We start from the raw sequence: 27,036 nt of genomic DNA, 5'->3' as shown, positions 1-27,036 counted from the left end.
TTTGATAGAAAATAAGTAATTCAGGATAAATACTTCCCATGTTGCGCTTTTCATAAATCCAGCAAAACTACAAATTATCCCACAGTCAACTTGTGAATACAACAAATTAAGGAAATAATAGTAAAAGAAGAACTACTTTAAGTCTTGAAAAACAATTGTAGACACTTCAATTCCATAAAGAAATTAATTTCCCCAAAATAATTTTTGTTCAAAATACTAATTTCCAAAGATAAGGTAATTTTGTGAATTCCTTGCAATTGCCTTTTAAACCATCCAGATTTTACCTGTGCAGGAGAGTTAGCTTCTTCACCCTGCTTCTTCTTTTTCTTCTTCTTTTTCTTGGATTTGCCACTTGTAGAACTCTGAAGAATTGGCTCTGCTTTTTCTCTTTCATTATCTGAAATCTTCGTATGTGAACAGAAGGTATTTAGCATTTAAAATGACAATGAAACATATCTTCTATAGACAAAACATAAATTAATAGCTATAAGGAACTGGATATACTAGTGGAAATGAACACATTCTCATCTGTTCAGCTCATTCTGGAAAGACCCACATTCTTTATATGCTATCTGGTAATACAGGTAGAGGAGTTGGGAATAGAAAAGGCAACAGACCACCAGGCACTAAAGGCATGGAAATGCTGTTTTTCATACTGAGAATTAAATATTGTCAAGAAGTATTTATAAAAACAGATCTAAACCCTCCCAGTCTATACTGGTAATGTAGTCCTTATAATTATGGCAAGATAGAAAGATTTAACATGGGGCTAAGTGATTTCTCTCTTCTCAATAACATTCAGTGTTTTCCTATTCTGTGTACACAGCAAACACAGTCATGCTATTCTTACCAGTGTAACCCTGGTAAGAGATTACCTTTACCATTACCCTTCAAGTTACTTTAAGAAATGGCAGTGGTAAGGACAAAGTCTTGGAGCTAAGAAAATATCACCTTTTACCTTCTGAGTATCAGATCTCTCTTCACGCTGAGGAACAGAAGCAACTTTTTCTTCATCCACCCAGTTTCCCCACTCTTCTGCTGGTGCATTCCAGTCAGAGCTTGGATCAGCTGAAGAAAGTCCATCTACAAGGATGAAAAGGTTTTTTCAGGAATATTGCCTTACTCTACATGTGGTCATTTCCAGTTTAAAAATTAAAAAATCCCTACACATATATCTACTTCTGGATATCACTATATAAATAGTCATTTCCTGTATTTCTGAAAAAAGGTAAAGACTTTATCAATAAGTGGAGGACTTTTTAAAGTAATGAGTATGACTGATTTTACAGAGCCTAATCACAGCAGCAGCTGGCTAGATGCAGTTGCTTCAAGGTATTTTTCTACACTATGTGAAGAGGAACAAATTTAAGAGTTTTTCTCTATCTTAAGCTTTTCTATGTATTTTCTTTCTAGCTTGCAAAAAAATTAGGATGAACTGCAACACCGATCAACTTTACCTTAGAGTAAGATTCCTTTACAAGTGATATATCTGAAGCCGTAAATCCTACTGATGACTTATAACACTGATTTTTTTAATAATCTTTTCGAGGACTCTTAAGTCAATACTTTATTTCATTATTATTCATTTATGACGGAATGATAGGTTTAAAGGGTCAGTTATATAAAAATTAAAAGTATCAGAAAGGAAGAACTAAGCCTTAGACTGTCTGTTTAGTAGAAAGTTGAAGCAAGTCCATTTTAAAACAGAACAAGTTGTAAAAGATTGTATTTTCATTTCACATTTATATTAATATCACAACTATTTCTCCCCCTACTCAATACCAAACTGAAGAACAGGCAAATTTGATCTGCCAACTATGGTGGGATTCAATTTAAACAACTAAAAATAAAGTCAAAATAAAAAGCAGTAATATAGCAAATTAAATTTACTGTCAAACATTATGAAGCCAAAAAACACACTAGTATCTTAAGATTAGTGAGATTATTTAGAAGTTAGAAACTTTCCTAATAAAAACATTATCTTAATGACACCTACTTCAGATGCTAAAATTTACTGATTTGAAAAAGAAAAATATTACTCAACATGTTTCAGTTTATCTACTGCCCTCTCAGTAATTGCTTAAGAAAAGAAATCCATTCTTAGTAATGATAAAAACTAGCAATATTTGTACATACAGTTGATTTTCTTGTCCTGATCCTGATAAAGCAGTAGGGTGTATCTGTGTATCACTTTGGCCTAACCTCACATTCGCCCACTTCTGTTAGTATACTCTTACTTGACAACTTTGATGCAATTCTATTAACAGAAGCTTCAGCCATAAACATTCTACACTCAGATGTGAATAAATTATGTTTTTGATAAAATATAAAACTGATGACTTTCAAATGATTAAATGAAATGTGCTTTCTTTATCCTTAAACTAGATAAAACACAAATTATAAGCTTCAAAATCATCTGGTAACAGAGCAATCATACCAATGGCAGTGGAGTTCAGGACTGCATTAATCTATTCCACTTTTCCAGTCATTTAACTGCAATAAGTTGTTCTTAGAGGGAAGGTAACATGCAAGGCTTTTGTCAGCTTCTGGAACAATTCTTCAGGACAATGCCAAATGAGATGCACTATGTTTTTTCATAAACAGCGAGGAGAAAGTGACGAGTGAATGCTAATTTTACTACAACTCCCAAGTAATTTCAGTTATTTCTATCCTGAATATGCTTCCTATATATATAAGATCTTCCTGATGTTTGCCAAATGAGAAAGCAAGTTAGATTAAATACAAGAGTATGATGTCACCTTAACTCTCCTGCAAGGTACAAACATGTAGAAACAAACTGACTCAAATTCTTTCTAGTACTAAATACATACTTCGCAGACTTGCAATAGATTTTTCTCATCACCTGCAGCAAGACTGTTATTATAAAGATTTTCCTACCTTAAAATGCACGAGCTCTCTCACTTTTGAGTTTGAATATTCAAGTATTTTTCCTAAAAATTAACCACTTCCTATCAGAATTTACCAAAATACTTCTAATACTTTCCAACTGTCCATTAACTTACAGAACTCAAGCATTCCAGGTTTTTCCTCAGATACCTACCACTGTCTAATACAAGTCACTAATATAAAAAACTACACTGTAACAGTAATTAGCACACTGTTAATGAACATTTTAGAGGAACATACTTAACCCAGACCATTCGTCATCAACAGGGGGTTGAGCATGACTTAAATCCCACTGAAAATCTGAAGTACCAGCCTGAGAAACCGATTCACTGTTGGAACCTGAAAGAGAATCAATAAAATTGTACTTGTGAGTTAACAAGCTTCCTGAAGTTTTCTTGGGGGCGGAAGTCCAATCAAAGTAGGAAAGGAAGACAAAAGGCTCAAAGAAACACATCAGATTAAGGACTGAAGAAGACAGGAAAATTAGTAGGTTCTTGTGCATGAAGTATATTCAGAAAACAAGGAAGTTGAAGAAGGAAGACAAAGTCATGAGAAGAACATGAAAAGAGATAAGGGTGAGTAAAAGCAGTCTCCTCAAACTGAAAAACACAATGAAATTTTATGGGTAATAAAACTGTTACCCTGTATTAATAAGATCTCATACAGAGAGAAGCTTAAAAGAAAAGATCACTAGAACAAAACTTCATTAATCACACTGCAGATCAAACAAATTATACATTACTAAGAATTAAATTCTCATTTAAAGCAAAGGTTTGAAGAACATAAAAGCAGCAGGACAGTAAGGTCAACACCAGTCACAATAACGAAGTGTTACACATCAAACCCAATTGTTTTCAAAAAATAAACAAAACCATTTCATAAAAAAGTAAAACAAAAACTAATTGCAATAATGAAATAAATTAATATTTTACTGTATGACGAAACTTCTGAAATTCACTTTGAATAGAATCCAGGTTTCTATTTTACATAGACCTCTGCAAGAGACACCCCAGATGACAGAAACATGAACATGTTCTCATTTCTTTTGTGGTCACTTTGCATTACAACATTGCTGGCCAAGGTGCACCAAAGAAAACTAACATACTTCACCTTTTCATATTTCTCTCAAAGTTGAAATGGTGGTATTGCAGCTGAATCTTAGCTCAGTGTGCTATCCTACTTTACTAAATGGGCTTTCCTAGAAAGAAATCTTCAGATCTGAGACATCATAACACTAGCAATTTCTTATGCCCATTATTTAGGCTTGTATACACAAACAAGAAAGTTAAACAAGAAATCACAGAATCATAGAATGATTTGGGTTAAAACATACCTTAAAGATCACCTCATTGCAACCCCCTCTAATTTCAACCTTCTTACTAATATTCTGTGATTGATCTAGCTTTTGATTATCAACTTAAAACAGCTACTTTACTGCATAATTTCAGCATAATAAAATAGCTTTTTAAGTGTCTTCCACCTCTTTGCAGTACTGTTTTCAAAGAAAAAAATCAGAAAACGCATATTAGTAACACTTGGCAAACTCTACTCCACCTGGTGGAATAGAAGAGAGTGGAAAAATCTTTGGAAAGGCACACATACCAGAAACTGCAGGAGTTAATCCAAATGAGGAGAAAGAAGTAGAATTCTGTTCAGAGGTATTAATCCGTGCATCCACATTCCAAGCAGCTGTGGGGGAAGGGGAGAATGTTCAAAATTTAGCTACTTAATTATGAATCGTATCAGAAAAACATTGGCTAGTCCAGCCATGATGACATTTCACCCAACTGAGGGCATTAATCAGTGCTGATAGAAATGTTACTTTATGAACACACAGCTTGAAACAATTTTCAAGCTTTCCAAGATCATCTTCCCTTTACAGCCTTTTCTATATATAAACTTCACATGAAAGAGAAGTCAATTATTTTTTGAGCCCCAAACTATTATTCCTCCCACTACTGCAATCATGAAGTTCTGAAAAGCACACCTAGATGGAACACAGCTTGGAGTATATTATATATATATATGTGTTAAAGAATGGAACAAAATTCAGAACAATTTTTCACAAATAGGAGATACTGCTTAAAAATGAAGGCATACTCGATGGTTATATGTAAGGCAGTAAATAAGCAGAAATAGCCAGTAAAGACTACAGGTGGTTTTTACTTAGAATTACAGTTAGTTAACTGGGGGAGAAGAGGTAAAAACTGGACAGGTATTCCAGATGTTGTCCAAAAAGCAGACAGTTACCATCCCCCCAATTTAGACTCCTCTGTTAATGCATTCTAGTATACTGTTGGTGTCCTTTGCTGCTAGGATCAACAGCTGACTCATGTCCAACTTCGTGTCCAACAAGACCACTTATCCACAAAGCTGCAATTCAGGTAGTCAATATCCAGCCAGGGTTGCTTCCAACCAGATTCAGCACCTGACATTTGTCCTCACTGAACTTCCTCAGGTTCCTGTTGGCCCATTACTCCCATCAGGTTCAGGTTCTTCTGGATGGGATTCCTGATCTGGACTGTTCCAACTGATTCTTGCCCTGCATTTGAATTTGGTATAATCTGGAAACTGGATGTGAACGACATGGTTGCCTCCTCCAGGTCATTTACTAAGATGATAAACAGGACAGTTCTAAGTACTGGCCTGTGACATCCCCCTTGTCACCAGCTACCAGCCTCATTACTGACCACTACCTTGGGCCTGACCAATTTTGCACCCTTTCTAGTTTGGATACAATACTGTGAGAGACAGTGTTGAAAGTCATCATGACTAATCAAGTCATCATGGAAGACTTTCACTGCTCTCCTTCACCTACAAAATTATTTATTTTACCAGAAGCAAATCAGCTTGGTAGACACAATGCATTCTCAGTAACAAAACCAACAAAAAGCTGGTCAGTCACTATGAACTGCCTTATTACAATACACAGCACAACACAACACATCTAGCCAGAACATGAGAAAAGCCCTTTACTTCTGCTTGGCAATGGTAAAGCTTCCAAAGGTGTACCAGATCTAGCCTCAGGAACTCCATTTCAAAATACGCCAGAAAAGTAAAAGGTGGTCTAGACTTCTGCAGATTATGGTTGGGGTAGGGCTGTGTTTTGGATTTGCGTTGAAAATAGGGTTGGTAATATAGGGATGCTGGTGAACAGTGCTCACACAGAGCCAAAGCCTTTTCCACTTCTCATATTGCTGGCAGTGAGGCAGTTGGGGCTTGTCTTCCCAACAAGAAGTTGGAAGAGACAGCCTGGACAGGTGACCCCAACTAGCCAAAGGTACATTCCTTATCATGTGGCATCATGTTCAGTATATAAAGTTGGGGGAAGAAGGAGGAAGGGAGGGACATTTGGAGTTATGATGTTTGTCTTCACAAGTCACTATTACATGTGATGGAGTCCTGCTCTTCTGGAGATGGCTGAACACCCGCCAGCCCATGAGAAATAGAGAATTATTTCCTTGCTTTGTTTACATGCAGGGGTTTTGCTTTCCCTATTAAACTGACCTTATGTCAACCCATGAGTTTTCCAGCTTTTCTCCTTCCAATTGTCTTCCCCAACCTGCTGGTAGGGGAGTGAATGAGTGGCTGGATGTGGCTTGGTTGCTGGCTGGGGTTAAGATTCAACAAGACTGAAGTAACTGTTGACTACAAAGTAACACTGCTTTCTAGAAGAGATGAGGCTTCTTTGGACTGAACCATGAGAAGGGCCATGTTACAGCATTTACTAATGAACTGATGATTGTTGCCCAGAGAGAAATAAAAAAAAAAAATCTCTTCGCCATTATTACTATGGACAGTACAAGCAAAAAAGGCAGAAAATTGTACTAAGCACTAAAAAACAATTTCTAATGAGAAAAACACTCTAACACTAAGTGTCACAAGAGCTGAACAATGTTATGCCTGGGGTCTAAAAAAACACCTGCCAAAACTATATACACAGTTGATTTGATCATGTTGGACAAAGAGAATAGACTTACAACCTGGGTTTTAAGACACTATTTAAAAGAAATTACTCCTCAAAATGACTTAGTAATCATCTTCAGAACTTTACGAAAGTGATATACAATATTGTATTCCTTCACACAAATAATTTTATGTCAGATAAAAAACTCAGTTTAATTGTACAGAGACATAGATACTAAGCCATCAGAAATTGGAGTAAACAGAAATTGCGCAGTTAACATTTCACTAGACCCCATCAAGATATAAACAAAAACATTTCAGAGATCCACTACTAAAAAATACATTTATGTAAAAGTGCTTAAGTGAAGCAAGTTCTTGGAAACTGCTTACCAATAGGATTGAACAAAGAACGCTCTTTCCATGGCCTGCCCACCAGGCTTACACCCCAATCCTTTCCATTTCCATTAGCATCTCCAGTGTCTTGGCCCCAAGCCAATGTTTCAGTCTTCCTCTTCCCAGCTGCAGTCGAAGGAACAGATGTCCATTTCTCCTCCCCTACACCAATCTGTGACGAGATTTTTACAGACTTCTCATTCCAGCTTCCTCCATTTACTGTATGGCTTTCACTCAATCCTGGAGAAACTTAAATGCGACAATTACAAAAGGATTATTTAAAATAAGAACTGGATGAAGAATTAAAATATCCCTTACATGCACATTCACTTATTAAAAAACCCCCAAATGAACAGCAGCTTTGCTACCCCAGTGTGATACAGACAGGGCTGCTGCTCTGTCTCAGCTGATTTTCCAGTTCAGATGATATGCACCATCTGCTTACTAACTTGAGGAGGGAGGAAAAAACAGCACCAACTGCACTCTCCTTCCTCATCCCTTCCTTTATAGAGCTGATGTACTAGTGGGTGCCTCTGGATTAGAAAAAAGAGGTGGGGATGGTACTTTTAACACTGTCACCTAATTTCTCTTAGAGAGTATGGAGATGACTTGTGGAAAAGCCCATGCACTAAACAGAGTATTTTCTGTTTCATAACTGCATGCAGTAGTTCTCCAAGCAGGATGTAGATGAATTTACCAAGAATGAGAAAATACTTCCCAAATATTACACAGTATTTACAAACAGCACATATCATACTGACCATAGAGTCCCTCACAGTAAGAGAGTAAAGTCACAGTAACACTCAATTTGTAACATATTTTGTTACACTAAAGTAAAAGACCACAACACTGCAACAGTCTGTTACATATTACCCTGATGAGAAATTACTAGCCACTGCAAGTTTAATGTATACTTTGAGAAGTCAGCAGTACACTGAGACAAAGATAACAGAAGTTTTTAAAACCTATGTCCCTATAAAATATAAGGGCTAGTGCACCCAGCCTCACTTCCTATATATCACAAACCTTTCTCAAAGTGCTTTGTATATCAAAAAGTATATATTTCTCTTTTCGTATACACAAAAACAAACTGCTCTTCTACATACAATTAAGAAATATTTGCACATAACAAATGTAACACTTAAACAGTAAGCCAAACCCTCACATCAGTATCAAGTTTGGTCAGTATCTTATGCTAACAAAAAATACAGACCAAACATTTTATTTTACAAATGAACTCCTAACTCAGGCAGCATGAACATGCCCAATTCAAGCTGGCCTTGCTGACATAGAATTAATGAGGTGAGATATGCCTAGATTTTCTCAGACAAATCAATTCCAAACACAGACATCTGTAAGGTCACCACTGCTGTACAAAAACCACTGCCCTTTCTCTACAGCACTAGCATTGCTTCTGTCAGTCAACGTCCTCCCAGTGTAATATGGGAAAGGCAACAAAAGAATACTGAAAAGACAGAAACCTAACTGCAGTCAGTAGAAAAACCTTTTTGCAACTTTACAAAGACAGCAGAGGTCCTGAAGCAGGAGTTTGATTCTTCTGTTTATTATACTACACTCTTTTCACTGAATCACAGAAAACTGAAGATTGAAAATAATCTCCCGAAGTCACCTAGTCCCACCTTCTGTTCAATGCACAGCTAACTTCAAAATTATACTATGTTATTGAAGTTCTGGAAACCATAAAGGCTGATTGCCCAGAGATGCTCTGAACTATCTCATTAAGAGCTTTTTTCCTCATGACCTATCAGAATTTCCCCTGCTGAAACCTGATTATTGCCTCCTGTCCTCCCATTAAGCAGCTCTTGTACCATGGTACAAGAGGTTTGCATGTGAAGTAAAGCTCTCAAAAACAAGCAGAAAGGGATTCACTTTCTGGATCAGTGCTTTTAATAACTCACTTGTTGACTTGCTTGTTTACACTAGCTAGTTTTGATTAAAGCAACACAGCTAATGTTGGCTATATGTAGATAACAACAACCTTGATTTTATTACATCAAACGAATTCACTTCAAGTATTATTACAGCAGTATCCATTACTAGAAAACTAAGATTCACTAGCCAAATATTTTAAGTGTCAAGTATATTCTTTTCATAAAGATGCATACATATGTAAAAACTTTCAAAATGAATGTATTTTTGTATCTCAAAGGAAAATTTAAAGAACTGAGTAACTTGTATATTCAACCTGAAACAAGGTTTCAATCAAGGACTTGTAAGCCCTTTGCAGTTATAAGGGTTTTCTTTGAGCAAATAATTAATTACCACAAATAAGTGAAAAGCTAGCATAAATTATTTCTCAGAGGTTAAAATTAGATGCCACTGTTCTGTACATGAAAATTTTTACAATAGGTAATCTCTCCGAAAATTCTGAATTGTATTTCTACTTGTAACAGACTGTTTTCAACTTCTAAAGAAATAGCTGCAACCTAGAAATGTAACATTTGCATAGCCAAAAGAGCCAGATGTACAATAAAGTTCTGTGTCAGTAACTTAAAATCCTGCACCAAAAGTTGCTGTTTTCACTTCTGTAAAATACTTCTGTAATTACTTAGGATGCCCAATAATGAAAATTTTTTACCTTGTGGAATTGATGAGTCCCCCTTTGCAGATTTAGAACTGTTAATCTGTGCATTCAAAAGTGCATCACCTGATTAAGAAGAGGAAACAAAGCTAGATGAAGCTTTTTTAAACCGCAACACTTGTAAAAACCTTCTAACAATTCAATACTAATATTTTAAGAAAATAATATATTAGAACCTCTCAGTAAATTAAGACAATTCCAGAACATTTAGGGATAAAATTAAAATGCTCTGTTTTTTATTATTCATGTTTATGTTGTGGACAGAACACACTCAAAGTGACTTAAGACCCATATACCAAGTAATTGAAGATTTCAAAGAACTTTAGCTACTTTAGCTCTTTTATGAAGAGCATAAATCTAAAACACAGGTTGTCATTTACAAGTAAAAAGTGGTTCTAAGTATTTCAGATCTGTAACTATTTCTAAACTTCTACCTTACCATGAAAACACCAGATACAGCTGAATTCTTTTTGGATTAGTCTTGTACAAGGTGATAAATAAGATACAAAAAAGTATGGTACATAAAGGATTCTAACTGGAGAGGTTACAGTAGTTATAATTAGCAACAGTGCATAGAGATGGTTAGAACTACCATTTCTTGAAGGTCTGTATAAACAGATAGGAAAAGAAAGGCAACAGGAAACAACTGATCTAGTCCTCAGGGCAACAATTATGCACTCAGTCAAGGTGCAAATGAGTGGCAATGAAACAGGAGGCTGAGGCATACAAACTTCAAGAAATTATTTCAAGGTACCAGAGTTGTTAGGCTCAGTCCTTCTGTCACTTTGCTAGAACATCATCAAGTTTCATTTAATTAAAGCACCTATTTCTCAGTTTTACCCAAATATGCATTCCTGTGCCTACACACACTTTAAACCAGCCCATGCAATCTTTTGTGTCTGTAACAGCAGCAGCCATATCTATTGAATCCTCAGCTACAGTAACTGACTACTAAATCTCAGCTACATGCGCCTTACCATTACAAACAGCTTTAGTACAGGATGCCACTAAATCTACATTGGAAAAAATGTCTACATGTTAAGCAGCGAATGATATGAATTTCAGGGGCATAACCTTCCCACAAGGAAGCACCCAAAAAGTTAAGGAGTTGGTGCTGCCTGCAGCAGTGCTGAGGATGCTTCTGAAGTTTCTGGAAACACAGGGCAGAGTCAAAGCACAAGTGAAGGGACAGGCCTACACAACCGACAGTGCACTAGTGTGGATGGAGGTCAGTGTCTTAGCCACTTGCTCTAAAACACTCTCTTGAGCTTCCCCAAAACTATGGCAAGAAAAGGTGGGAGCAGCTTTGCACAATGAGAAAGTATTTTCACACAGTTTGAAATAATTTCCTCTAGAGTTTCACCTCCAAATACACCTAACACACATTCAAAAGAGTCACTATTTGAGCATTTGAGTAAAGTCATCTTTCTAGGACACGTACACAAACTTATCAAGCATCATACCTTTATTTTTTCTGAGACCAACTGGAAGTGATGGTGTAGGCATCAGCTGTTCAATGGACACAGTAACTGCGTTTTCTGTACCCTGGAGATTTGGTTCTCCTGAGCCACCATCGTTCAGCACCTTGTCTCGCTTACGTTGCTGACGCTTCTCTCTGTTACTGACTTTTGTTTCCCAGGCTCCTAAAACATCATCCAAATGAAAATATTACTAAGAGAGAAAGGAAAGATTTTTAGCTTGTACCACATCAAACCGAAGTCTGAGGGCAGTTTAACCAGTCAGCTTTAACCTTAGTGTGAAAACACTAACAAAATGGTCAAAGGTAAGTTTTTTCTGTGATAATATGGCTCTGGTTTCACAGAGCAAAACATTAATAACATGAGCACCTACTATTCATAACTCCTCAGTTTTTATAAGATTATTTAAAAAATCAGTTGAAGTTACTAAAAACTGCTGTTTCAAAGATTGGATTTCCATATGTAATATGTGAGTTACGAGTTTGTTGCTTTATGAAAATCTTAAACAGCATTTAAGCCATAAGGCTTGCATTTTGTGTATGTTTGTGTTCAGTACCTTCATCAATTTCCTTTCCATCTAGACGAGACGTATCCTGAACCGTTTTGGAATCTCCCTTTGATTTCTTTTTTTTCTTTGTCTATAACAAAAATGAAACATTATCTTAATAATTACTTACTGGTCACTTGGCATAGTGATTCAGAATTCCCAGACCCCACCCAAAATACAGAAATAAATTTAAAACAGATTCTCCTGAACAACCCTCTGTGAAAGTTTATGCAGCACAGAAATGGCAGGTGGAGGGAACATTACTTACGCTGTAGAATACAAAGCCAGGTAGAAGAAGCTATGCTGGCAGCATCACAGTCACAGAGGAGTAAAGAGCTGTTTAGCAGATCCCACTCTGTCAAAATTTGTTTTGCCCAGATGTATAAAGTTACACATGGATAAATAAATAATGCCAGTAACTCCTTTAAAAGGTAAAAAAATCCCAGTATGGAAATTACTTCAAAACATAAGCTGTGATTAGACCGCATACATTACAAATTTTTTTTCCCCCCAAGGTTTCATCAGTTATGGCTTCTTGGATGTAAGAGCTAAGCTAAACAAATAGGAACAGATATGACTACTTCTGCAAATAGTTTTGGTGCAATAGGTAGCAACACAGAGCATTAAAAAGACAGTATTGAGAAAAAAGCAACACAAGACATTGGGAGAAAATATACTGCTGAAAGCCTTGGAGTAAAATGACTTGACTACCTTCGTAGAAAGAAAATACAGTACTGAAAAGCTTTTCAACCTAGTGCAGAAAGGTGTAAGAACTACCAAATAAACATGAATGAAAAAAAAAAAAAGACTTTAAAAAGAAATACGGTTATCCACTCAAATGTTATAAGGGGAACTAATCACTTACTGTCTCTGAAATATTCTAAGAATGCTGGATGCCTTTCTGGAATACATTTGCCAGAGTCAGACTAGCCATTGCCAGCTGAGTTCCCACTATTAGGTTTTCTAGTCTTAAATGTCCAAGAAGCGTCTAACAATCTCTCTAGAATACAGAATTGGTAACACCTGAATTGTTACCAAGCTGCTGCAGATATTCCATGGGTCCCCACAATGGTATGCAGCTCACATGCTTTAGAACTACCATGTCCTGAAAGTAATCTGTAGCTTCAGCGCAGGTACTGAGAGTAGTACAGCTTGCTAGTGCAGCAGAGATGATTAAAAACTCACTGCTTACATGCAATGCTGCACCACCACACCTATAACATTTAGGGAAATGATTTGAACAGTTAAATCCTGGTTTAATGTACTAAGGGACTCAAACTGAATTCTCACTTGCCCAGTAGACTACCTTAACACCAGCTAACTAACTTCTTAAAAGCCTCCAAAAGAGAAGGACTGGTTTCAAAAGCAACCTGAAAAGAATTGGTTTTAAAAATATGAACAAATCAAATTATTTGCTAGAGTAACTTCTAAGGAAAGAATTTAAAAGGAAAGTGAAAATTAGCATTAAAATTAGTTATAAATTGCCTTTTCAAGCTCCACAAAGGAAGATTAGCAAGTTTGTACCTTTGTGTCCCATTTGCAGCTACACTGAGACTGGAACTTGGGATCCTAAAGTTTCCATCCACAAAGCTACAACTACCCAACTGTCCTCTGGCACTAACAGAACATCTGAAGTTACTTCAGAAGTCTCCCAGACAACAGTCCAAGATGACCATTCTTCCAAATTCTAACTTCAGTCTCCTTAAATAACTAGCTCCTATGGAAGTTTGGCCATCAAATTTTACACTTTTCAGGAAAACAAAGTTTAACAGCTGAAAAAGAATATTGTGATTAACAAACACTTTTAAAAAAGATCAAGAATGTAATTCTTGAAAATGTGTTTGCTTTCTTAAATTGTGTTACTCTGTTCTGAAAAATCAGAACTATCATTTTTAACCCAGTTAACCCACCACCTGCTAAACTTGGTACTGTACCAGTTGCTATCTCAGTACCAAACTGACAGAAACAGCAAGAGATGCTAAAGCCAGAGCAAGCCAGCCGGTCATTCTGCAGAAGTCCATGCATTCAAAGTGTCACCTTCTGCAACACACAAAGACGCCAGTGTTGGCTCTGCCAACAGTCAAAGAGCACATGAGGAATACTGCAGGCCTGCCAAAATTTTTTGAGTCTTTAAGATGCATTGTGCCCCATGCAAGAACAATAGAAAAATAAACCTTTCTTCTTGATCCCTAGCTGAGTAATTATTTCTAGTATTCAAGACAAAGCAGTTATATGCTTGCAAACTGAATGGATGATGGCATTTAAACTTCACAGTCTTATCCACAGAGTCACTTCTTAGGTAACAGTCCCTTACACTAAGCAGCAAAAAAACCCTGTACTGTGGCAAGTCACTAATTGCAGAATCATAAACCCTGTGAACAGCCAGAGTCCAGACATTATCCAAAGCTTTCCCTCCCACAAAGCAGAAAAACACGCGTGAAATTCACAACCCTGCAGCAGCCAAGAAATACAGAAACACAAAGGATGTGTCATTTTCACTGAAAGCATATATTGAAACAAAAAACCAAGAATGCTCTTCAGGTCATAGCTTATATGTATTCATATATGTACACACATGCACATACAGCTTCAATCACAGCCATTGTCTCATACCATCCATTCCAAAGATGGTACAAAGACGCTTACACAGGACCCTTACAACCTCAGCAGGATTATGATGTTACAAATGTTACAGATGCCCTGACAAGCCTTACCAAACAATTAGAAGCCTGCAAGTTACCAGTAGTTCAAAGGAAATTCTTAAGTATGCTTTTAATTGAAGGGTAACAATTTTCTCCTGACTCAAGCACTCTTTGCCCCTAAAGAGTGATATGAAAACACAATTTGAATCATCATTCACATCCATTTAATGCTACTCATTTCCTAGAGCTGCAGCTTCACATTTTAAAATTCAGATCACTGTGTTTGCAATTTTAAGACAAACTTGAGTTTAGGATTTAAACACCTTATCTGTTTGAAAATCTGCAAATAGAGTTATTCATTCATGTTTAAACTGTGTTATGTTCTTGAGAAAAAATGAAGCAAAGTCAATCCGATATGCAAAACACGGGGAAGAGAAAGAGTCACACAGCACGGATCCTTAAGGCAATCCTGCTTCACAGAAAAGTCACTCAATTTGCCAATGGTGGAAACATTTAAAGCTCTACAGCAAACTAAAAGTAGTTTGCTGCCGTCAGTCTTTTAGTCAAACTACTAACCACAAAAGAAGTTATTGGAGGATAATCAAGTACACTTATTAAAGCTTGAATGAGCTAAAGAAATGACAACAATCATGGAATGGCTTGGGTTGGAAGGGACCTTAAAGATCATCTAGTTCCAACACCAGCCATGGGCAAGGACACCTTTCACTAGATCAGGTTGCTCAAAGCCCCATCCAGCCTGGCCTTGAACACTTCCAGAGATGGATTATCTGCAACTTCCCTGAGCAACCTGTTCCAGTGCCTCACCACCCTCACAACAAAGTGTTTCTGACTATTTACGTATAATCGTTTATTTTTCCTCAGTATAGTATAACAAAAGCATTTTACTGAAGGAATAAGTCAGAAAACAATGACAGTGGGAAAACTTCATGCACAATGTTAGCAAAAGAACCAAGCAAAAAAACTACCAAAGGCCCAAGCATAACCATGTTGCCCATAAATGACAGCATATATGATAAAACAAGAGTTGTCCTCACAGTTCAAAAAGTAACACTGCCTGTAGTATGGTTACCTTTTAGATTATACATTGCCGATCAATGTTTAAGAATTTATTTTAATGTAGATGTTCAATTTGCGTAACAAAAAGCTCACACCAGACTTCAAAGCTCACATCTATCATCACAAATCAAGAACTCTAATTACTAATGGATACATCTGGCAAAATAAATAAGCAGGCACATGGTTTTAATCCTTTGAATAGTAGTCCCTCAATTGGTAGACCATTTACAAGGCACTTAACAATACCATCATTATGCTGCATCCACATAGAAGCCATCAAGACGAAACAAACTTTATTTCTGTAGGCTTAACACTGTCACATGATGAACAGAGATATCAGTGTTTAGTGGGGGGGCTGGGAGTGGGGTTTCCTTGACAAACACTCTGTGATAAGGCATGTCTCAGAAGTTAAGAAAATACTTCTTTAGCTCTTTCCAACTCCAAATTAGATCAGTACTCTTCATAGTAAGAAATCTGCCTCTTCATTCATATAAGTGACAGGATTCCAAACCAAAACCAGAGTTATTAGCTATTGAAATTATACACATCAAACTTCAACATTGTTGCTTTGTATCCATCACTAACCTTTTCATTTTTCTTTTCTGTGTCCACAGGTTGCTTTATATTGTCTTTACGGACAGTTTGGATTACTTCATCTTCAGACACATCAAGGAAAGACCGTCCATTAGGCTGTGTAAATGAGTGTAAAAAATAAAAAAAATTAGACAAAGCAGAAGAAGCAAAGCTCAAATTACACTATTACTGAAATGCAATTACTTGTTGATGTAAAAATGCTTGTAAGGTTATTGAATACAGCAGACCAAATTGTAGATTTGTGTTCAAAGAATTTATGGCAATTCTGTATTTACAAAACACAGAAATGAAAAAGGAAAGAGAACAGGTCTTCTCCTTTCATCTCACTCCTATTCAAGCCAGGAATTCCATAACAAAAGGTCAATTTCTGAAATTTACCAGCTTTTAAAATTACCTGCAGCTGATCTGAAAACTGATTCAGACCAGCTACAGTTGTATGTGCCATAAATTATCTAATTAAATTAACACAATTACCACTTTGTACCAGTTCAGTGAGAGGACTAATTTTTAAAAGCAGTTTCTACATTGACCTAACATCTGCAATTTCTATCTATGCATATCCCTCCCAGCTCACTTCCTTCACAAGTCAAACTTCATAGTAGAACAGAAATTAGACTCAAACATGAAGCATGACTAAGCACGACACCCCATTGTTCTTTTCAGACAGACTTGATTACAGGCATTACATTAGTCTACCATTTCCCCTCACACAATTAAGGAAAGAAAATTAGCATGTATTATTCAACATATAAAATTAAAACTCTGGACAATCATTAAATGAGTCTTTATACTACCTTTGACAGCAAAGGCATACACCTTAGCCTGCATATTCCCCACACAGAAATGTAGTAATTTAGAAGTCATTTATTTCTAACAAAAAGCTATGACTGAAGTTACTCTGATTAACTGCAGAAAAGATTATACTACTGTCAGCCATTAATTTTACTGCATGAGAAACAACTGTTAAGAACAGTAATTGATAGAGTCCCCATAAAAGTCACTGGTTCATGCTCAGAATTCAAAGTTGCTTTAATTCCTACAATTCTTTAAATTTCAAGCTCTATTACCTTTAGTTAGTTTTTTGTTATTAAAAACCCAAAAGCTATTTTAACTCTGCATCACACAAAACTAATTGCTTTCAAGGAAAACAAAAGCCATATCACAACTTATTGTGGCCTATTGCTTTAAATAGATCTGATCCTCAATTTAACTGTTACAGGCATTTAAGTCTTTCCACAATGTATAATGTTTAAAAAACCACACTTGGCATGATTTAGCCAGTGCATAACATAGTATTGCTTACTGTAGTTAGCAAGCATGCCAACTTCTTCAAAGTAACTATAAATAGAAATTGAAAGATCAGGTCACCTAACCCCTCTTCTCCTGCAACAACCAGCTTTAAACTAGACTTGTCATAGCTAATAAGCAGTACATTTCCTTCAGCATTTTGAAAATAAAGTATATTTTACTAGTCTGTGTCTAGGAACTCTCTCTCTCTTAAAGGTTCTTCTCAACAAAGTCCACCTTATTGGTATAGGTATATTCCACAAGGATATCAAAGAATGGATATTTAATCTTGAAAACAACTCATTACCAAAACTCAGTTCTTGTGCCTCTCTATTTTCTCCAGAGCATGTTCAGCAGTAAAGCCGGGTAACATATTTGATGCCTTTTGTATTGCATGTGTATCAAAAAAGTTTTCAGCCAACTAACTTCTAAAATTCTGTTCCTTGCTTTTCTTCTTAGCTATTACATATACACCTTAAATTGAAAACTACTTTCTTAATCTCTCTCAACTATTCAGTAAATACAAGTTTCAATCTTTAATTTTAAAAAACTCCAGCTGTTTCTCTGAACTAATAAACTAATTCATGTCCATTAAAAACCCTCTGGAAAAATTCATCCACATGACTGTTCAAAATGCTGTCTGATCATCTGATCACGTCAACAACAACCTTTAGAAATACGTTTGAAAACTTACACTTTGATACATTCAGGGAGAAATACATCCCTTAGTTGTAATACCCTTCTTTTCAGTGGAAGCTTTCCACATTTATTTTCTGTCCACAGATGAATCATAGAATTTTAACCAAAATCCATGTGACCATTTTTGGATACACCAAAGAAAGCAACAGAAGTGGGAAAGAAAAAAGTTTTTCTATGGTATTCAGAAATGTTTGATTAAAAAAAAAGACAACCACAGCCCAAAGTTTAAAACTTTCTGTGTAATATATTAAACATCCACTGACAAAATTAATTAATTCAAAATGGTGCAATTTATTATTTTCCATCTTTTTTACCCTCATCTTAAAGCTGGCAGGCATGATGCAACAAGACAGAAGCAATGCTGCCAGTAACAGTACTGATTACTGAATGCTTTTCTTGCCAGAGGACCTTAAAATTCCAATACTTAAACCTTTTTCCACACACATTCATATGAGGATGTTAAGATATACCAAATGTAGAAATCGTTTTGCCTAGACTGTCAAAATGAGAATTACCCATTAAACATGGTAATGCAAAGGATAACTCAGTTTCATGCTTCAAACAGTATTAATGAAATTACTATCACCTCAATCTTACAATACTGTATTAACCAAAGTCCTCAGTTACATGCTACAAAGATACCTCTGCCCAAAATATCTTTGGCCAATAAAATAATCTATTTACCAATGCTTTCTGTAAGCTTCTCTTCAGAAAGAAACAAAGCAAGTTTCTCTATGAGGCCTGAAGAATTCTACAGCCCGATTTCTGCCATTTGACCACTAACACGCACACAAACCAACACATGAGTATGAACTGAAAGTATCTAAGTGCAAATAAGCACTGAACAGCCATAGCCCAGAAAGTTCTTTCAAGCAGACCAAATATGAAATGCAAATACTTTTACTAGAGTGTGTAGCATTTATTCTCCAGGTGCATGACAAACAATAGGAAGTACACAGTCAATTTGGTATTTTCCACACCTACAAATAGATGGTGTGAATGGCTTCCTAAAGTGGTAGCAAAGCACAGAAGAAGGTCACTCTCAGGTTTCTGTAGTGTTTGGCAGATTGCACAGAAATCATGTAAAAAACAGCTTCACCTTTTTCTGCTGAAGTAGGAGAGGTACAGTAATTATTCAGAAGCAGAAGGAATCAAAATTAAATATTAAGTTTCATGGACAGAAAAAAAAAATTCTTAATGGTCAAAGAGCTCTGTCTCTTCAAGGAGTTAAAATAAAAATGATAAAATAAAAAGCAGCTTCAGGTTTACTGCACAGAATCTGATGTAAAGACAGCATGATACACCTTGCTCCAAGCAGCCCGCGAAAGCCAGAACTGGCTCTGTAAATTTTAATGTTAATGAATGCTAAACAGTTTCAGCTCCATTTTTTTTTTCAGTCTGTTCACAGCAAGTAAATAAACAAAATCTCAGTTACTACTGCATTCAGTCAATGCAGTGCTACTCAAAGAAACCAATTTTACTAAGACCATGAAGTTGTACCCTACTTATACAGGTACTGAATGAAGCCACATGCAAGGAAAAACGCAATTAATACTCTTCCTCAGAAAAGCTACAGTGAAGGACATTTCTGATCCTGACTTATGAGTGTTACACATCACCTGCCATACAGTCAGCTCAGTGATTCTGTATTAAAGTAACCCTACAGCTTTTAATTAGACATCTGTAGTGTGTTCTTAAGGCCACAGACCAGTTGCGCTAAGCTTTCTGAAACGCCCGCAATGGAAATCTAGACCCTGGCATAGCAAGCCCTGTAGTAAATCTACTGGTAATAGGCTTACTCTTTTACCCTCCCAGCCCTCAGTATTAGCATCACAGCACACAAACCACATGATGAAAATGACCAGGCAGGAATCAGTAAAAATTTTTGTTTCATCTTTAACTTTCCAATGTTATTTTGAGAATTTTTCACGAGTCAGAAAACACTGGGACATGCTAATATTGGTTTCTCTAAACTTATCTTGGAACATGAGCACAAGGCAGGCCTATTAAACTTTGTCACTGGTATAAACTTATCTGCACTACAGTTAACGATTCAGTTTGTGCTTTTCCTTTTGCAGGAAGGTAGATTTTTTTTTCATCTCACCATGGAAATAATGAGCATAAAGTACTATAAAAATAGCTTTTGAAATCTTAACTACACAGAATGAGCTTAAAAACTACTTTGTTCTTTTGATTACAAAAAGATTTGCTTTACATTGCCTTAACTTTATTCTACACCTATGTAAACCAAGTTCAATAGAGTACGATTATTTATAAACAACAAAAATGCCAGTTAGATTTAAATAAAACTACAGAAGTTTGCTTTTATGAAGCCCTGTACTAGAAAGCATTGTCAAGTCAACAGTGATATCTATCTATCTCAACACTATCTTCTATGGAGGCACTTTTTAATGTATTAGGCAATGACATTGCAAGACTTTATTTGTTTTCATACTGGAGTTTCCACTAAATAAATCAAGCAAAATCGATTTAATTTCTAGGATTAGTCTTTGTTGTCAAGAAAGCATAACATATTTATTTAACACTGAAATATCTGCTTCTCAAGATGGCAAAAAAAATCACATCTTTAGCATGCCTTCTCCAAAATGGAGAACCTAGCTACAGTGGAAATATTCTGAATCATGTTTCCTCTTCTCGGTGCTCAGCATCCAGTCTCTTGCAACTTCCAGAAACAATTTCAGTAGTTCAGTGCTCAAAGACACATTGGTGGCATATGCAGAAATTTTTTTTGTCTGTTTAAGATGTTCTAGCCTTACTGTCTCATTAAAAAGTTCCCCAAACTTCTCAAATCTTAATGCTGCCACAGACTCAAATGAAGGTACAAATCCATTGTCTCTCCTTTCTCTCGTCATTAGGGAAACAATTCAGACTTTATAGAGCAAGATATAATTATACGACACAGTTGTAATAGGCAAGGGACATCTGTTACACTTTCATTCCTATAATCCATTTGGACATAAATAGGATTACAAACATCCTAACAACATAAACGCTATAGAAGCAATCCCTTCAAGTTCCAAAACTGTGACAACTGTAAGCTTTAAAAAGGACAGTTGACAATTTCTGTATTCTACTAATTTTCTCTTAAGTGGACGCATACTGTCAAAGATGGGAGGTTCCCACACCACATATTGAGGATTTTATAAAATATAAATTACAGGAATTATCTCTTTTTAGGGGACTGCTAAGACACAGATTTCCTTATTAAAGGAGATGATCCTTACTGTAACAACTAAATCAGACATATTCCTATGGAGGCACGCTCGCAGAAACACTGACACTAACATGTTCTAGTGAAAATACAATGCAAAAAAGCTTACTCAAGTTTGAATCATCACAGCATTTAGAGGGCTTAGAATGGTGCTTCCAACAGTCTTTACCTACCTATACTACAACTCCTGGCTTGAAATTCTAAGTCATGCTAAGGTCTCTACTACTGGATGCTAACCCTATTATTCAGTGAATAATAGCAGCAGTAGCAGCTTACATATAATTTTTGTTTACAATAAAATGTAAGCATTTTAGTCCTCATTACCCAGGACTAATAACACGTAGCTTACATGTGGCAGCGCTGCTCCTTCAGGTTTTCAAAGCAACCAAATAACCCAGACGACACGAGACGGCACCAGAGCAGTCAGGACCCCACATCCCTTCCTTCCACAGGCAAATATCGCACGGCGGCTCGGGGGGAATCTGTGGCACCCAGATCCTTCCCATCGGCAGCAGGCCCTGGGCAGCGGCAGCCGCGCTCGGGCCGCTCGCCAGACGCGACCCCTCGCCTCCCCACCGGGACCCGGCCGGGTGCCACTGCCCGCCCGGCCCCGCCGCTGTCACAGCGCCTTTCATCCCCGCCGCCCTCCCGGCCCTCACACCCCTCTCACCCGCGCCGCTTTCTCCGGCAGCTTCTTCCTGTTTCGCTTCTTCTGCTCATCCCCTTTGAGGTTCAGCTGCCCGGGGCCCGGGCCCGCCGCCTTGCCCTGGCCCCCGCCGGCCGTCAGGCCCGCGCCGACCGCCTCGTCACCCTTCCTCACGGCCGCGCTCCGCGCCGGCTTCTTGCGGAGGCCGCCCCCGCAGGCCGCGGCCAGCAGCAGCCCCAGCAGCACGAACCCCAGCGCGGCCGGGACCGCCAGGGCGAGCCAGGTGGGCAGCGCCTGCGGGTCGAGGCCCAGTTCGAGGCCCAGTTCGGCACGCAGCAGCCCCAGCCCGCCCGACAAGGAGTCCCGCACCCGGGCCGCCGCCTCCTCAGCCCACCGGGCCGCCGCCTCCTGCCAGCTTCCCGCAGCCATCGCGGTCCCCGGCTTCGCAGAGGCCCGAACCGGGCGGGGCGGCGAGGGCGCGCTCAGGCCGAGCGCATCGCGGCCTCGGGAGAGCCGCGCCGGCCCGCCCGAGCCGGAGGCACCGGGGGTGGGGGGTAGGACGGGACGGGACGTGAGCGGAGCCTCCGCGGGACTCGGCAGCCTCAGCCTGGGGGCCGCCCGGGTCTCCTCCTCTTCCTCCTCCCCGCCCTCCGCCCGGCGCGACGTCACGGCCCCGCCGCCATCAGCGGCGCGCGCGGGGCGGGGGCGGCACCTCCCGCCTCCTCCTGCCTGGCGCGCCCGGCCCGGCCCGGCCCAGCCAAGGGCGGTGCCGGCAGCGATCTCGACGTGGCAGGCAGCGAACGGAGCGGGAGCGGCGGGGGCGGCCGAGGCCGAGGGTTGGAAACGACCTCTGAGATCATCAAATCCAGCCTATGACCGAACACCACCCTGTCAACTAGACCTTGGCACTACGTGCCACGTACAGTCTTTCCTTAAACACCTCCAGGGTGGGCAGCCCATTCCAATGTCTGACGACCCTTTCTGTGAAGAAATTCCTCCTAATGTCCAAAGTGAAGCTCCCCCGGCACAACTTGGGGTGGTGTCCTCTGGCCATGTCGATGGTTTCCTAGGAGAGGAGGCCGCCCCCCACCTGGCTATACCCTCTTTTCAGGTAGTTGCAGAGAGCGATAAAGTCACCCGAGCCTCATTTTTTTTCCCAAGCTAAACATCCTCAGTTCAGCCGCTCCTCACAGGACTTGTGCTCCGGTCCCTTCACCAGCTCTGTTGCTTTTCTCTGGACATGCTCCAGCACCTCAATACCTTTCTTGTTCTGAAGGGCCCAGAATGGGACACAGGATTTGAGGTGCAGCCTCACCAGTGCTGAGTGCAGGGTGACAGTCATTTTTGAGGTTCTGCTGACAAAGCTATTTCTGGTACAGGCCAGGATGGCATTGGTCTTGGCCACCTGGGCACACACTGGCTGATGTTCAGTTACTCCCAGTTCCTTTTCTGCTGGGCAGCTTTCCAGACACTGTGCCCTAAGCCTGTGTGCATGGGTTTGCTGTGACCCAAGTGCAGGACCCAGCATTCAGTCTCATTGAACCTCTTAAAATTGTCCTCGGCCCATTGATCTGGCCCGTCCAGATCCCTCTGCAGAGCCTTCTTACCCTCCAGCAGATCAACACTCTCACACAACTTGGTGTCATCTGCAAACTTGCTGAGGGTCAATTTGATCCCCTTGTCGAGGTCATTGATTAGATGTTAAAGAGAACTGTACTGGTCCCTGAGTAGCACCACTAGTGACCAGCTGCCAGCTGGCTTAGTTCCATTCACCCTCAATCTCTGGACCTGACATCGAGCCAGTATTTCCTCCAGCAAACAGTGCACTCACCCAAATCCTCAGCAGCCAACTTCGCCAGGAGAATTCTGTGGGAGACGGTGACAAAGGCTTTACTAGAGTCCAGGTAGGCAACATCCACAGCCTTTCCCTCATCCACATAGTGTGTCACCTTGTCATAGAAGGATATCAGTTAGTCAGGGATGCTTTAGCATAGACTGTTTTAATTTTTCAGAAAATATTAACTTTTGTTGTTGTTTCAACCAGTTGTACATTTCAGCCACCCTAACATCCCAAATAAAGTATTCTGTAAGTATTTTAAGAAGTTTAAGATGTTGCACTATATAGATAGAGGTGACAGAGCAGTGATCATGTAGTTTTGTTTTAAATACATCAATCAAAAAACTATGCCTAACAAATCTGAAAGCATCATTCAGCTACAGTGGAGGTTTTGTGTTTTATTTATTTATTTATTTATTTATTTATTTATATGTATGTATATATTAAACCGTGGCCACAGAACAGTGGCCAAAATGAACAAAATAGTGTTCATTTTAAAGAAAGCACCGCAAGAACCTGGTGGGACTGAATTCCACAATCCAAGCAATTGACACGATGGCTTTCACTGCAGCGCCGGGACACCACCAAGTGGCAGCATCGTGAAGAGCCGAGCTCTTGTCGGAAAAACATTTCTGTCTTAATAAAGCACAAAGGGAGCAGATCCACACCTGGAAATAGCCAGTTTCGGTTTGATTCGGCTGGTAAAGTTAATCTGAAAAAGAAAATATATTTTTATTCTGCTCCAATGAGATAGAGCCATAAATAGGCATACAGTTGTAGCACATTGAAATATTTTGAAGAAAGACTGTGTGACTCATTAAAACAGTTGGGAACAAATATACTACCCTGGCTGTACTCATCAAATAAAGCAAAAATTTTATTTGGAAGCAATTTCGACACATAGTAGTCTAGTATTAATCTTCAGCTGTGTTAATAGATCTGATCAAAGTTACCCCAAGGAACTCTTCCAGCAGTGCTAATATAAAGCATCATCTTTCTCATGCCATTCTTCTGAAGATCACAGCATGAGATTCACACATTACATGACACATTAAAAAAGAGAAAATAATGGCAAAACCAAAAAAAATGGAAACAAAAATTAATCTTATTTTTTAAAATGTCATCTTTGTTGACTGTGCAAACATTCCTTGTTTTACCACAACACCTATTAGTCATACCTTACACAATACCTTGCCCCCATATTTGAAACTCCATACCTGCCAGTTGTCATAGCATGAAGAAAACCTAACTATTGCTCTGCAGTCTGAAAATACCTGTTTCAAGAGGTTTTTATGATTGTCTTGAATATGTCTTGCAGCTGTAGACATTCTTTAGACTAGAAGTCAGATGAATACAGCAGAAGCAAATGAAGCCTCTGATCAGTTAAATAAGCAAAATCCTGACAAAACACATTCAAGGGTGTTATGACAGGAAATTGAAAAAATCATGAACAATAAGCAATTTTGCTGTCTTATATGGATCGTGACTCTGAATTGCTTTAAAGTGAACTTAGTACATAATACAATAATTCACTGAAAATATTAAGTTATGTATTCATTATTTTGCTGGAAGGAGGGAGCAACAACAACAAAAACATCCCTGTTCCAAGAATCACTATCACTAATGTTAACAAATAGCAGGAGAAGGGAAGAGAAATTTTCATTGAGAAATTTCTCATCTAGGTCATGACTGGGTACCTTGAACCAAGACTCAGCCCAGGCTGAAGAATGGGCTTAGAGTTAAGCATTGGTTTAGGAGAATGAGGGTCATCATGCCTAGAGATGCACTTCCTGTGGAGCTACCAACAACTGCCAAAAAGGGGTAGTACATGGATAGAATTCTTCCCAGAAACATTTTTCATCCAGGCCATGGCTGGGCATGTTGGAGAAGACTCAGATAATGCCTGTGATTAAGGTTAATGTTAACATTAATGTTAACATCTCTCTCCCTGGGGCTACAGTTGGTGTGGGGCAGAAAAAGAGCAGCTGAAGTAAGGGGTAGGCTGCAAAAATACCTCTTTGAAATCTTTTTAATCTGGGTGCTAGTTCAGGATCTGGAACTAAGGCTCAACCCACCCTTTTCATTCAGACCAAGTTAGACTTTCCACAAAGCAGAGCATAGAGCTCCATTTTGATAAAAAGATTTGCTGTAGGAATTCTCTTAGGATAACTTGTTAATTATGGCTATGGCTTGGAATCTTTGGCTGGTGTCTGCAGATACCAGGTGTTGGAGTTGTGGCTACAATTAGGCTTAGGGATGGGAAACAGGCCAAGTTTGAATCCGCATTTGGAGTGGGGCAGGAAAGAATTATTCTCAGAGCTGAGTTTCCCTCTGGTTCATGGTTAGGGGCTTTTGGCTGTCTTAGCCTGAACTTATGATTGGGGGTTTGGTTGTGTTCAGCTTTGGGAAAAGAGAGAAAACCTAGCACTTCATTTGGTCAGAGATTGAAAAGGGATTGCCAAAGGAAGGGACAGGGACAAAAATAATTGTTCCCTGAGGACATGTTCACCTGGGCTATGGCTTGAGAATGTTGAGCTAGATCTCACCTGACACCTAGGTTTGGGATAAGAGTTGGAAGAGAATCAAAGAGTAGAAGTTCCAGTTTAGACCAGTTAAGCCTGGAAAGAGGCTGCCGAAGGAAACAGTAGAATATCAGAAGAATTCTCTCCTGAAGTCTTGTGCTGTTGTCTTAGTTTAGAGACAAGTTTAGGGGAAAAACACTCTAGAATGAGTGTTTTCTCTTAAAAAGAAAAGGGTTTCAACAATCCCTTTCTGTCAATAAGAAATGAATACTAATGGATGAAAGTGGAAAAACATCCCAACCATTTAGTGACAAAGTGCCCACATATCACAGTAAAAAGTAAATAAATGCTAGACATTGAATTGTCAGAACATAGCCCCCTCCAGCCCCATGCACACACACACCGGAACAAAACCAAAATGCCAGGGAAAGAAAATATTCAGTAGCGGTTTGCCACTTGGTGGGGACAAAATGGCATGGGTTTTCAGGGGAAAAAAACACCAAAAAGCCAAAAAATCCTCCAGTAGATTCAAGCTGCAGTTCAGGCAAACAGATGAAACCTGGTGAGTCTCTGACATTGGTCCCCTTTTCACAGCAGATGAAGCAGGTGAGCTTTCTCTTGTTGGTTTAGCTTTGTCCGAGATGTAGGGCCCAAACAAAAAGGCTCC

The 27,036-nt window shown here is 38.8% G+C and overlaps 1 protein-coding gene across 2 annotated transcripts in view; it reads right to left on the bottom strand.

The window, feature by feature from the left end:
• The window catches only part of MTDH (metadherin), a 33,189-nt gene extending 10,540 nt beyond the window's left edge, over positions 1-22,649 (bottom strand). For both annotated transcript variants that reach the window (XM_033070159.1, XM_033070167.1), the window contains exons 1-10: positions 22,035-22,649; positions 16,138-16,242; positions 11,843-11,924; positions 11,272-11,451; positions 9,806-9,874; positions 7,204-7,455; positions 4,510-4,596; positions 3,148-3,246; positions 959-1,083; positions 285-404 (exon numbers count right to left, since the gene is read on the bottom strand). In XM_033070159.1, the coding sequence (XP_032926050.1) occupies positions 285-404; positions 959-1,083; positions 3,148-3,246; positions 4,510-4,596; positions 7,204-7,455; positions 9,806-9,874; positions 11,272-11,451; positions 11,843-11,924; positions 16,138-16,242; positions 22,035-22,439 (1,524 nt within the window). In that variant the 5' untranslated portion in view covers positions 22,440-22,649. The remainder of the gene's footprint in view (positions 1-284; positions 405-958; positions 1,084-3,147; positions 3,247-4,509; positions 4,597-7,203; positions 7,456-9,805; positions 9,875-11,271; positions 11,452-11,842; positions 11,925-16,137; positions 16,243-22,034) is intronic.
• Between the last annotated feature and the right edge of the window lie 4,387 nt (positions 22,650-27,036).

This window comes from Catharus ustulatus, chromosome 1 (genome assembly GCF_009819885.2).
Source record: "Catharus ustulatus isolate bCatUst1 chromosome 1, bCatUst1.pri.v2, whole genome shotgun sequence".
Taxonomy (NCBI): Eukaryota; Metazoa; Chordata; class Aves; order Passeriformes; family Turdidae; genus Catharus; species Catharus ustulatus.
Note: the sequence above shows the minus strand (reverse complement) of the source record. Positions and strands in the feature narration are given on the sequence as shown.